Source organism: Sinocyclocheilus rhinocerous, unplaced genomic scaffold (genome assembly GCF_001515625.1).
Source record: "Sinocyclocheilus rhinocerous isolate Xijiao unplaced genomic scaffold, SAMN03320098_v1.1 scaffold1382, whole genome shotgun sequence".
NCBI lineage: Eukaryota > Metazoa > Chordata > Actinopteri > Cypriniformes > Cyprinidae > Sinocyclocheilus > Sinocyclocheilus rhinocerous.
Genome location: NW_015657958.1, coordinates 34,885 through 48,277, shown reverse-complemented (window position 1 = coordinate 48,277; position 13,393 = coordinate 34,885). Strand labels below are relative to the sequence as shown.

Genomic DNA, 13,393 nt, shown 5'->3' with positions numbered 1-13,393 from the left:
AGGACCTCTCATGTTTTACTATGGATGAAGGCTCTGTGATTTTACCATGCTGAGAATTTTGAAAGGACACACAGAAGTTAAAAGTTTCTCAAAGCCATTACCTTTGAGCTAAGCTGACCTCAGAGCATTCAGTGTAGCAAATGTGCAAGTACATAGTGTGTGTCCTGATCAGTCTTGTGCTTCAGAATGGAAATGACGTGGCTTGTGGGTAAAGTAGAATCAGAACAACAAGTCCAATGCGTGTTTAATCTTTTTAATGTATAAATTCTGGGTACAAAACTTTCAGTAAAATATAACAGTACATTCTCATTCATTTTATTTAAACAACTCTATATAATTCTTCCAATCCTTCTGTTTAAACATCTTTAACATTTCTTTAATTCTTTTCAATTTCAGAAATGACTACTTGAAGTGACCATTTCTGTACACATTAAGATGTAAGGTTAATATTTCAGTATGAATACCTTTATCTAAAATTTGAACAAGACGGCTATGGGCAACATTTATTTAATTTGTTCCAGCACTTCAAGCTCATGTGCAATGAACTAGAAAGCTTCTAGATATCTTGAGGTCTACCTTTATGGTGTTTGAGCAAAAAAAAAAAAAAGGCAAAAAAATCAGTGGCACAATAATGACAATATTAATAAAAGGCTAAATACATTTTAAAAAAGTAAACTATATTTATTAGAAGGTTTTTTGTTGTTGTTGTTGTTAAAATACACAGAATTATTAAAAGCCCTATATTTAACCAAGGACACTTTTACTTTTTTTGAGGTACCATACATTGTTTTTCCCAAAGATAACAAAAATATTAGGTATAGTGAAGAATACAGTCTTATCCATTATATACGCCTGACATTATAATAATATATGAGCTATAGATTTGAGAGTTTCTGAACTCTGTGGACACATGCAAGCTATAACGAATCATGAAACTAAGAATATTTATCATTTCTAAACCGCTGAGTGCTCGACAGACTGGTGAATTGATCGCAGTGCTCTGTTCCAGACATCACCAGGCAAACTTCCAGTCGGTTAAGGTGCGCTAGGTTGATAAATTAATCTGTTAAACATGCGATTTCACTGGTTTACAGAAAAATGTTGTCAAGACACAATTTAAGTCATTAAAAAAAAACAAAGGTGAAAAGTTGTATTTAGTGAAGAGATCAAACCCAGTCCATTTGAGACGACAACAGGATAAGAAAAACGTTTAGTCCAGATTGTAACCAGTGAGAAATTTCATGGCTCTGTTTTTCCGTGTTTATCACAGCTTGCAATAAAAAAAGAAAAAAGGGAAAAAATTTGAACAAAACTTCCCACTTCCTGGAAGTAGCCCAAAGAAAACCTCCGACCATGACGCCAGGTTAGATTAAACATTGACGCGTTCATAGTCATTAACAAGCACAAATGAAGCCATCCGCCACTGATAGTGACACAAGGATGTCTGAGAAAGATGTGTTGGCATGGTGACAGGTTAATGTATATAAAATGGCTTCTGCTGCCTTTCCAAAACTGAGGAGGGTTCGCATCCATCATCCTCTTTTCCTCCTCCATTATCACATCTCTCGTCATAGTATCTCTCTTAAGTCCTATTTGGAATTGTAACTTCCAGATTAAAAGTTTTTTTTAAATGTCACCTGAGAAGCTGCTGGAACTCTACAGATGTCACTTTGCACTGTCTTCTTTCTCCTAAAGACAAACCATATACAAAACAAGGATAAAAACACCACTTGATTGCTTAACCTGCATTAGGAATGAGAGTTTTTTTTTCCACACTAAAGCCACTCACTTGTGACTTTGGGCCTGTGCTGTGTTCAGGGGGGTCAGCGTTAGCAGGTGAAGGGGGGACACTGCCATTGGGCTCAGTGATCAATAACGTCCGCCTATCCCGGGCCGATTTGGGGTCACACTTTGTCACCCGGAATCTAGAGAAAGAAAGAGAGATGTAACAAGAGCACAAAGCTCAGACCTTAATAATATCCATATTACTCAGTATTAATATTTATCACAACATTAATTTCATATCAATGATTGGGAAGGAAATGGATTTTACATTTTTTTCAGACCTCAAGAAAAGAATGTAAACACAATCTGTTTAACTCCAAATAGTATCTACCTTTTAAGTTACAGCCCCATGAAATAAGATATTTTCTCTTGATTGTGTTTTATGATTCAATAAATATGTATCATCATAAATAGCACCTGACGAAATGAATTCATACAACTTATTTAATCATTTAATCAATCTTTTAAAATGTAATCAAATGAAAATGGAGCAATTAATTTAATTTGTCATTGTAAACTAAACTTATTTTTATTTTTGGTTTATTCAATAGTATTATTCACTTTTAACATTGTACTAACTATAAGTAACTTTGCAACTAGGCTACATGTCAATTAAAATCTCATTAATTTGCAACGACATGTTAAAAAACTCATTAGATTATTAGTAGACTGTTTGGTTAGGTTAGGTTAGTAGAATGAGTTGACATACTAGCAAAGTTACTTAGAGTCAGTAGAATGTCTGTTGGGGGACCATCAAGTGTATCAAAATAAAGCAGATATTAAGCAGACAGTCTGCTAATAGACTAGTGACTGGTAGTTGAGAACTATTTGCAAAGTTACAAAGTTAGTAGAATGTCGAAAGTAGACTTATCAAAATAAGGTGTTACCTTTTAAGTAATTTATTTTAATTTTTTTGTATACACTGTGCTGCACAACAACTTGCATACAGCATCATTTAAAATGTGGATGAAAAATCTTGGTTGTATTATATTCTTTATTATATACATATTATATAATATAGGCCTTTTTAAGGTATTTCCCAATCATAATTTCAAGTTAAGCCAACATTTTATTTTGGTGGTTTGTCTTGAAGACCTTTAGTGAAACAGCAGACACTGAAAACACCATGAGGGTCACGCATGATCGAGTATGTGTAGTACATCCAGACTTTTTAGCAACACCTCTATTCATCTAGCTGAAATATTTACAATTACTCATTATCATTAATATTGTGGATTTATTTTCCGAGAATTATCAATGTTGATATTTAATGCCCAACCCTAACCTCATTGAACCAGCCAGATCTTTCCCACCAGGCTCGTCTCTTTCATCTAGATCCTGACTCATACCTCACATGTAATTCATCATATGTTAAGTGTTTATGCATGTAACACACACCTGCCTACAGACAACACTGTGACTTCTCCTACGTGACTGCGTCTGTCCAGTTTCTTGCTGGATGAGCGTCTCATCAGAGGCCATTTTTTCTGGTTGCAGCGGTTGCAGATGTTCTTATGTCCTCCGATCCCTCCGATGGTGTGCAGGTGGTTGCAGGTGTGTTTGGCAGCGCTGGGCGGCAACCCTGGCAGTGCAGGGCTCTCTGGGCTGGTGGGTGTGTTCGGAGAGGTGGGCGACACAGGGCCACTGTAGGAAATTGAACAGAAAAATATCAGCTTAACTGCATGAAAGTTACATATACAATTGCAGCCTAGTTACATATGCCAAAATTTGGTAAATACAACAGAGAACACTGCGGTGGGTTCTGTGGCCCACAATGTGTTTGACTTGACCTACTCCAAGCATAATAATTTCGAAATGTGTATCATAGCATAATACACACTTTCACATACTATTTAAACAAATTAACTGTATTTTTACTATTGTTCGGACACACAGATAGACTAGGCTTGAAGGGTTAGTTCACCCAAAAATAAAAATACTATCATTAATTACTCACCCTCATGCCGTTCCAAACCCGTAAGACCTTTGTTTATCTTCGGAACACAAATTAAGATATTTTTGATGAAATCCGAGAGCTTTCTGACCCTCCATAGACAGCAATGCAACTACCACGTTGAAGGCCCAGAAAAGTAGTAAGGACATCATTAAAATAGTTCATGTGACACGAGTGATTAAACCATAATTTTATGAAGCTACGAGTATACTTTGTGCGCAAAGAAAAAAAACCCCGACTTTATTCAACAATTTCTTCTCTTCCGTGTCAGGCTTTCACAAGAGTACCACGACACATGCGTGTAGTGCTGCTGACGCAGGAGCTGGTGTTCTGATGCAGAACGTCCATCTCTCAGTTAATCATCTGAATATTCTGGTTCGAATAAGTAAGGCTGGGCAAAAAAATAAAAACAAAGAATAAATCTTTACACGTTTAGAAAGACTGTTGTATGTACAGCATGTGTCATCCTCTGCTTGTAAATGAGGAGCAGCGCATCTGGGTTGTACGTCAGAACACTGGCTCCTGCGTCAGCAGCACCACAGGCATGTGTCGTGGTACTCTTGTGAACGCACGTCGAAGACTGACACGGAATACAAGAAATTGTCAGGGCCTTGAACGTGGTAGTTGCATTGCGGTCTATGGAGAGTCAGAAAGCTCTTGGATTTCATCAAAAATCTTAATTTGTGCTCCGAAAATGAACAAAGGTCTTATGGGTTTGGAACAACAGGAGGGTGAGTAATTAATGACAGAATTTTAATGTTTTGGTGAACTAACCATTTAACCTAATCCTTGTGTTGTGACTCTTTAGAATGAATGTATTAATATCATGATATATTTTTATAACATCTTTTTAAAACTTAAGTAAGCAGCATCACAATTAGTACGTTTGATTAATTATGTGAATATGTCTATTTAAGTGAATAGATCAAAACTTGAACACCAAATCACTGAAGAAGAAAAAAACTGGAAAAAAAAAAGCTTCACCTTTCACAGGTACTATATTTGAGCTGAAATACAGCACAATTGGAGCAGTTACTTTAAAAGACAGACCAACTCTCTCCCCGGCTGCTTTATTTCTCTTCTCCTCTCACCTTCTCCCTCTATTTATTTTGTCCTTCCACTCTGCCAACTAAAAAAAAATAAAAGGGGAAATGGTGCAGTCTTTTCTTATCGGTCTTCATTACACTGCGGGATGTTGTTCTGCTCTGTGTGCATATGCACGTGTGCCTCACTTGAGAAGCAGAGGAAGAGCAGGACAGAGATACTTCAATTGCCACCTGCAAGAGGGACTATGAGGAACATAAAGGAGCAAGAGACACACATGCAAACACACACACTACACAAGAAGTGTATTCATTGTGTTTTGCAATGGAGCTAAAATATGAAATCAGTTAGTTTGATCATTTACTGTATAAACATTGAATTAAAAAGTTATTGTCACTTCAAAGCAAGGTTCTGCAGGCTGCCAAGGTCTCATTAGCTCCTGCTGGTAGATGTCATAACTACACCTTCTAGCTGTCAGTGTTAAGTTAACTACATGTCACTAGTGGAACAAAAATTTTCAGTATCTTGACAGTAGCAAGGCTTCTTTTAACATAGTGTAGCTTTTTCAGTAGCAAGCTATTTTTCAAGTAGCAGTGTAGTGACACAAAACGCTACATATCTATGCTTAGAATATGAAATGAAATGCCCAACTGGCAAAAGATCCATTATTTTGAGTCGGTTCTTTTCAATGAATGTGTTGACCTTAAGCAGATACAGAGATCTGCTGGTCTGGATAGAGTAGCTTTTCCAACACTGCTAGCTGCAAAAAGCATCTTTCTCCACTTTCGATCTTTTATAAGTAACTAAGTATTCTGACAAAATAAATTTTGCAAGCACATACATTGACATAAATTGTAAACTCCACCCCTCCATTCATGAGCTTCACCCCCAGACTCATCTCCCCATGGATGCCCTGTGCACTCAGTAAGTGTCTAGAGAATGGACAGCACATCATCTCCTCTGCAAAATACCCAATCACCCTTCATTCTGAGCACCACTTCTAATTTTCCTCTCCACCCCTTGAGTTCCTAATCACTCCATCCAGAGCTCCTTTCGTCACAGCATCTGATTGCTCTAAACCTTTCACCTTCCCTATGCTCTGCTCTTCTTTTCAGTCTCTCTATGTTGGTCTCAGTCTTGTGTTAAAGACAGTAGGAATCAAATTCACTCTGCTGCTTATACAGTGTGTCAAGCAGAGTGACCTCATTGTTCAACCCAAATCTGTTATTCACATGAATGCTCAGACCAACTGAAAAACATGCACCACACACACACAACATCAAAGGAGGACACCTGGGGAAAAGGAAGGATTAAAGGAATTCCCCAAAATTAGAATTCTGTAACTGTTTACTCACATTCTTGTTGTGCCAAACCCATATGACTGTCTTTTTTCCATGGTACAAAAAAGGGAGACATTTTGTAGAATATGCTGGTTGAGATTTTCCATGTAATAATGGATGATTCAAGATTGTGATTCAAGCCTCAAGAAGGTTTAAAGGGCATGACATGTCACGACATGACATGAGAAACCGAAATTTCCCTTAATCTTTCGATACAGAAGAGGTCTTTGTATGCTTAATACATCCTGCAAGTTTTATAACTTACAATGTCCTCATCATCAATAAAAAACATTTATGTAATATCCCTCAGAAAACGGCTCGTCTTGGATCCAAGGTGCAATGTGATGTCATTTAGTTGCAGACGTTTGCATAAACACCGCCGCCAGAGCAACACATTGACATAAGCCCCGCCCACTGGCATTCAGCCGCTTAGCGGCTTGACACCTGATTATGCTGAATGCGACTGTTGCGTCAAAAGCAAATAAAAATTACAATCACTGCCGCTATCTTGTCTACGCTGGATACTGTATACAGATGCGTGTTCGCTTCCGGATACAGTCCACACACTCGAGTCTGTCGTTAATAGGACAAATGGAGCGAAAGAATGTTTGCTTTGATGCATTTAAAGAGCTCTTTCGCGTCTTTGTACAGATATCAGAAGGTTCCCAGCGTAAGGAACAAGTGGATAGTTTATTTTTAAAGGCATCCTGGATCTTGTCAGAGGACTGTCCGGAGTGTTTTGTTTTGTAAACGAGGCACAGTGTCATGGAGAGTTCACAAAGAAACATTTGTTGAAAGGTGAAGCGGAACTAGATCTGACTGCAGCTGCATCACAAACCGTATGTAAATGATTTCATAATGCTTTGTCTGGAAATGACTCACAATAGCGAGGTGGCGTTGACAGTGTTTCCTATACAATGATGTTAGCCAATCATAACAGTGGCTGATTCCTGACAAGCCTTAAAGGACCCGCCTCTTAAAACGGTTCGTTTCAGAGAGAGGGTTTGAATGAGGGTTGAAAATAATCATTTTTCCACATATTTACTTGTTTTTTTGTGCAAAAAAAAACAACTTTATTAACATTATAAGTAAACCTCAAGGAACATATTAAAATAATTTTAAAAAAAATCCATGTCATGATCCCTTTAAATAAATAAATAAATATTCAGTGAATTGGTTAAATTAAAACGATTCATTCAGGTTCTCTCTCTTGATCTGGTCCCAACAGTTTTCTTTAGTTAAAAGCTCACTGGAGGGGAAGATTATCGGATTATATTAACAGCTGTAACAGTTCAGAAGTTTTAAAATACACATTTAAAACCCTTTTAAGATAGTTTTATGGTCCTTTTGAATTCTAGTGAAGCTTGAAAGCAACCATTAAATTTATCTCCTTTTTGTTCCACTGCAGAAATAAAAACACACGATTCTGGAATGACATAAGAGTGAGTAAATGACAGAAGAATTCTTTTAATCTAGTGACTGATGTGGGAGACTGTGAATTGCATAAGATGAATAAAACAGAGTTAAAATATAACATTTCAGGATGAAGAAACATTCACTCAAGTATTTTGAAATGTTACAGGAATAAAGTGTAGAACAGCTGATATATAGTATATGAGCAATGAGTTCAAAAAAAGTGAAGATCCCTTGAAAAGATTAAAAAGGATCTTAATCTTGATGTCATAGCATATATTATTAGCACCAGATAATTAACGGTCACCTTCTATAAACTGATGTCATGATGCTGATAACATACAGCAACATTTATATATAACTTAAGGTGAGACCAATGCTCAACCCAGACTCATATTCCATGACTTCTCTGTATATGCGGTTTTGAAAGTCTTCTTGGATCTAATTCTGGCTTGCAGCAGTGTCAGTGATTGATGCTTTTGTGCTTCATGGTGATTTCCCCCACTATGTGTCATATGAGACAGACAGAACCACCTTTATGCCTCAATGCTACTCTGCCCTCTTGTGCTGCTGCCGTTATTTGAGAAGTGACAGCGCCATCTTGTGTAAGGGATGGGGCACTGATTCACAAAACATTAATACGCTAACAAAACATTCATGTCTATTGAAACATTCATGTTTGTTTTATAAGTATGCTAATGTGTTTTTAAAAATGTCTTTATATAAAGTGAGGAAAAGTGAGAAAATATCTTTATATAATATATATATATATATATATATATATATATATAGCATTTATATCTTTATTTTTAAGTGAGGACCCAATAGGCTGCTAGTGAAAATACTTCTACTTAGCTTTTTGTTCTGAATTCATATTGAATTACCAACATAATAGTGCATTTAAATATGAATTTTTTATTTTTTTTTTTTTTATATGCCAGCTCAGGACATCAGATTACAGATAGCACAAAATAAAACAAAATTCAGGAAAGATATATACAAGGTCTTACCCCTCCGATTCTATACTGTCCTGAACCATGGCTTTGAGTGCATCGGAGTTGGCTGGAGGAAAAAAAAAGAAAGAAAGAGAGAGTTCATTAAATGACGTCTTAAATTAGCAAAGAGAAGAGTCTGCAGCCTCAGATGCAAAATCATTAAGCAAACTGTTTAGTCTTCTGCCTAATGAAAGCAGCTGACTGCCTTCTGATGCGACTACTACTGCAGCACATACTCACAGTTGCAGTGGACAGAGGGCAGTTTCAGGCCACCATTTAGTTTCATTGTGCAATGGCATCAGGGTAGTTTCAATTTGAAATGCCTTCAAAAAGGCAGCCAACTTTAAAATGTTAATATTTTCACACAGTGGCACATGAATTGTGCAACCACTGGCAATGAAAGTGACTAGCACTAAACTTTAAGTTCCTTCCGTTTACACAAGAACATCTTATCCATTTTAAGAAGTTGACTGCTAGATAACTTAAACCACTTATTGATTAAACGCATCCAATAGATATGCAGAAATACGCCTGTTTCTGAAACGGTAATGTGTTGGTAGTCATGCACAATGACCAAGCAGTGGACATGGTGCAACATGAAAGATGCCACACAAATTTATAAGACATAAGAAGCAGTAGTATCACTTCCTGTTCACAGCTCGTGTCATACTTATGGGGAAGAAACAGTTTAAAATGCTGTTGATCAGATGGTGTCACCATGGAGATCATCATTATTTGTTATTCAAATTTTGTGAATGGGAATTTCTCTTGTGCTGTGTTAGAAGCGATCATGCGCTTTCACTTTCACTTTCCAATTTGCGATCTTGGTGTCACCTTTAGAAGAAAAGATAATTGTCTGTTTTGCTTGTATCTATACACCTTTCACTTTTTAAGACTAAAACAAAAGATGGATTCATTGTTATTCTTAATTAAAAAGCACAACAACAATAAAACAGTAGGCTACAGCTTACATAACGTTTAACAAAAATGAATAAGATGAGGCATGGCATAGCCTACACCACATGCTGTATTATATACCGACTAATAAATTACAGAACATTTAGCAAAAACTGAGGAATCAAAAAAATTAAAAATAAAAATTTAAAGAAATCCTCCATAGCGTAACGTGAAATAAGCTTTTCAAAATGAAAACAAAAAGAAAAGTAAAACTAAACTGGCTGTTGGTGGCAGTGCTTGCATGATTGTTTTTCATGAAAACCAACATGTTCACTTCTGTGGTTTAAGAAGCGGTCTTTCACTTTACTTTCACTTGAAAACCAAATCCTCCACCTGCTATTGTTTCCTAGTTCCTTCCGTTTACACAAGAACATCTTATCCATTTTAAGAAGTTGACTGCTAGATAACTTAAACCACTTATTGATTAAACGCATCCAATAGATATGCAGAAATACGCCTGTTTCTGAAACGGTAATGTGTTGGTAGTCATGCACAATGACCAAGCAGTGGACATGGTGCAACATGAAAGATGCCACACAAATTTATAAGACATAAGAAGCAGTAGTATCACTTCCTGTTCACAGCTCGTGTCATACTTATGGGGAAGAAACAGTTTAAAATGCTGTTGATCAGATGGTGTCACCATGGAGATCATCATTATTTGTTATTCAAATTTTGTGAATGGGAATTTCTCTTGTGCTGTGTTAGAAGCGATCATGCGCTTTCACTTTCACTTTCCAATTTGCGATCTTGGTGTCACCTTTAGAAGAAAAGATAATTGTCTGTTTTGCTTGTATCTATACACCTTTCACTTTTTAAGACTAAAACAAAAGATGGATTCATTGTTATTCTTAATTAAAAAGCACAACAACAATAAAACAGTAGGCTACAGCTTACATAACGTTTAACAAAAATGAATAAGATGAGGCATGGCATAGCCTACACCACATGCTGTATTATATACCGACTATTATAAAACGGAGAGTTCCGGTCCTCGATTCTGATTGTTTGAGCCACGTTCGAAGCTGTTGTAAATTACACTACAAACATACACCTTTGTTTACTTTGTGTGTTGCTTGGCAACCACTTTATTGCAACCACAACTGGAACTACATTGTTTGGTGGAAGAATACTCTTTTTATTAATACCATTACACTTTATTTGCTCCGTTTTATTTTGTGAAACCTTACTACATGTATGAAATAACTGTTTTATAAAAGCAATAAGCCCCGTGAAGCCATGGTTTACAATTAATTTATAACAGCTAAGGGGGTTTTAGGCACTCCGCTTCGCGTCGTGCCTAACAACGCCCCTTAGCTGTTATAAATTCACTGTAAACCATGGCTCTTTGGGGCTTATTGCTTTAATAAATTACAGAATGTTTAGCAAACACAGAGGAATCAAAAAAACATTTAAAATAAAGAAATAGTGTGACGTGAGGTAAACAGCAAAGATAACAAGCTTTTCAAAACGAAAACATAAAGAGAAGTAAAATTAAACTGGCTGTCGGTGATAGGACTTGCATGTTTTGTTTTTTTGTTTTATTTTCCTCACAAGAATACCAACATGTTCATCTTCTCTGGTTTAAGAAGTGGTCTTTTACTTTACTTATCTTGAAAACCAAATCTTCCTTCTGCCATAATTTCCCTCAATATTCGTATCATTTTTGCCACCCATTTCGTGTACAACTGAACTTCTTGTAAACTTTAAAGTTGATCAGATGCAATGTTACGGATGGACTTTACAGCATCTACAGGTGCCAACAAGAAATCAAGATGATTTTTTGATTAATATTGAGAAAATTAATTTTTAAAGAATTTATTTCTTACTCATCTCTGTTTTCTAATTTTTCAAAACTGATCAAGCATTCTGTTTATTTCTAAGAGTAGGTTAGGGACATCAATAGACCCTTTTTTACTAAGGTACCCAGTGAAACACCGCTGTGCAGTCATGTTTTGTGTTTCTATCAGCAGTTTAGAATCAGAACCAGTGACTAGATGAATTAGTACTGATCCAATCACTCAAATGGGTTCGAAAAAAGGTCTGAAATATTTTGCGATTCAGTTTAAATTATTCAGACAGTTTACTCACACACTTAATTGTTTGCAGCGGTTTCTCACACTGATATTTACAGTACCTATAATCCAAAACTCACAAATGTTGTCTATCGTTCACGTGACAGCGATGAAGCAGCCGCATATACAATAAAGATGCAAATATGGGACACTTTTTGAAAGGAGGCTAGAAACGCTCCTGATGCACTTTAGGTAGATTCTGTGGTCACTTAAAGCAGCTGAATATGTTTGAATAAACCTGGGGACCTCATGATGTCTGGTGTGACCTCATGATGATTCACTGCTCTGAGGTCAGCTAAGGATTGTTCATGCTCTGTCACAATCAATTCTGCATTACAATCAATGTGACTGATTGCTTACCACACCTCATATTTCCCTCAGTAAATAAAAAACTCACAAAGACATGTCATCAGTTCTGAGAGGCTTACGTCCTGGAGGGTGTGTCAAACTGCTCATATGACCTGCAACGTATGTACCCGGATACATTGTTTACGTTCAGATCAAAGTGTAAACAACGTATCCGCATACATACGTTGCATACGTTGTTTATGTTATAGGGCTGTCAAAATGGCTGAAAAACTAAATTCGAATTTTTTACTTAAATATTATCAAAATTCGAATTATATTCGAATTTAAAATGTGTAGCATTTGGACCAATCAGACACACAACTTTTTGTTATATTTAACAAATAATATCTAACACCCCCTCACCTAACCAAAGGGCCAATTACGAGGGTCTATGGACCCTTCCCCCGAAATGCATCTAACACCTCAGAAAGGCAGAACAGGCCTCTGGTTCCATGGCAACCAATGCTGATATCACTGGTTTTATTGCCCAAAGGAATGCGGGCAGAGAAACTCACTGATTTTCCTCATAGGAAAGACACATAATGCCCAGAGAAATTGACTGTTCTCTAATTAATTCATAGGAAAAACTTTCTTTGAATGAACACGCATATCCTTCAGGTCATTGAGTATGTTGTTACTGTCCTTGTATATTGTCTTTTATATTGTATACTGTTTTATGCAGGCTTATGATAGAACCACTCGTTCATGTCATCTTACCTATATGTAATCCTACCATGTTTAGTATCTATGAATTCGTCTTCTGATGATCTAAACGAGAGCGCATACTACATGCTGATACCTATGCAACATATTAGTGTTCTAAGAATCTTTACTAGTTTGTGCATCAACACCCAAGCGAATTACATTTGCAAATTACCATGCCCTCACACAAAGGGTCGTAAAACCCTCCAGTAATTGCAACCTCCCGCTTGGGATTTCAGCCTTTCTCATTGGACAAGCCCATCTTGAGAGGCGTGAATCTTCTCAGACCTTAAAGGCCTCACATCAGTGACCCGCCTCCAGTCTGCGGTTTGGTTAGATTCTGAGAAGATCAAAATGTGAGCTACAACGCTCCTAAGGACACCCTAAGTTCGCGCCAGGCTTCGGCCTTGGCTTTCCATTCACCGAGATCCTCTTACTCAAACTGGTTCTTTTTCATCAAACCAACTTCAGCAAAGATCAACTTGAGCCTTCAGATTGCATCAAGCCTCTCTTTCAGACAGACAAGACGTGCAAATATCAAACTTAGTCTTATTAATTGATACATTAAGTATCATTTGCACCTTTTTACAAAAGTGTGTTTGAACTAAGAAACTGATGTTCCCTTCAGGCTGGAGATCTGCTGAATATCAAATGGTACCATAGCTTAATATTTTTATTTCTCTTCTTTTTACTGCCTAAACTTTAACTCCTTTTCCTATACCAACTGTGTGTGTGTTTGTATGTGTATGTTAGACCAGTTTAAGTGTTTATGTAGTATGT

General features: G+C 36.8%; 1 protein-coding gene across 2 annotated transcripts in view; it reads right to left on the bottom strand.

Moving 5' to 3' along the window:
* Positions 1-243: 243 nt before the first annotated feature.
* Positions 244-13,393, bottom strand: part of LOC107721668 (RELT-like protein 1) — a 37,104-nt gene continuing 23,954 nt past the window's right edge. The window contains exons 4-7 of one of the 2 annotated variants that reach the window (XM_016529800.1): positions 8,547-8,598; positions 3,184-3,429; positions 1,799-1,925; positions 244-1,689 (exon numbers count right to left, since the gene is read on the bottom strand). In XM_016529800.1, the coding sequence (XP_016385286.1) occupies positions 1,666-1,689; positions 1,799-1,925; positions 3,184-3,429; positions 8,547-8,598 (449 nt within the window). In that variant the 3' untranslated portion in view covers positions 244-1,665. Of the gene's footprint in view, positions 1,690-1,789; positions 1,926-3,183; positions 3,430-8,546; positions 8,599-13,393 lie in introns of both variants that reach the window. The other variant, XM_016529799.1, reaches the window with a different exon arrangement.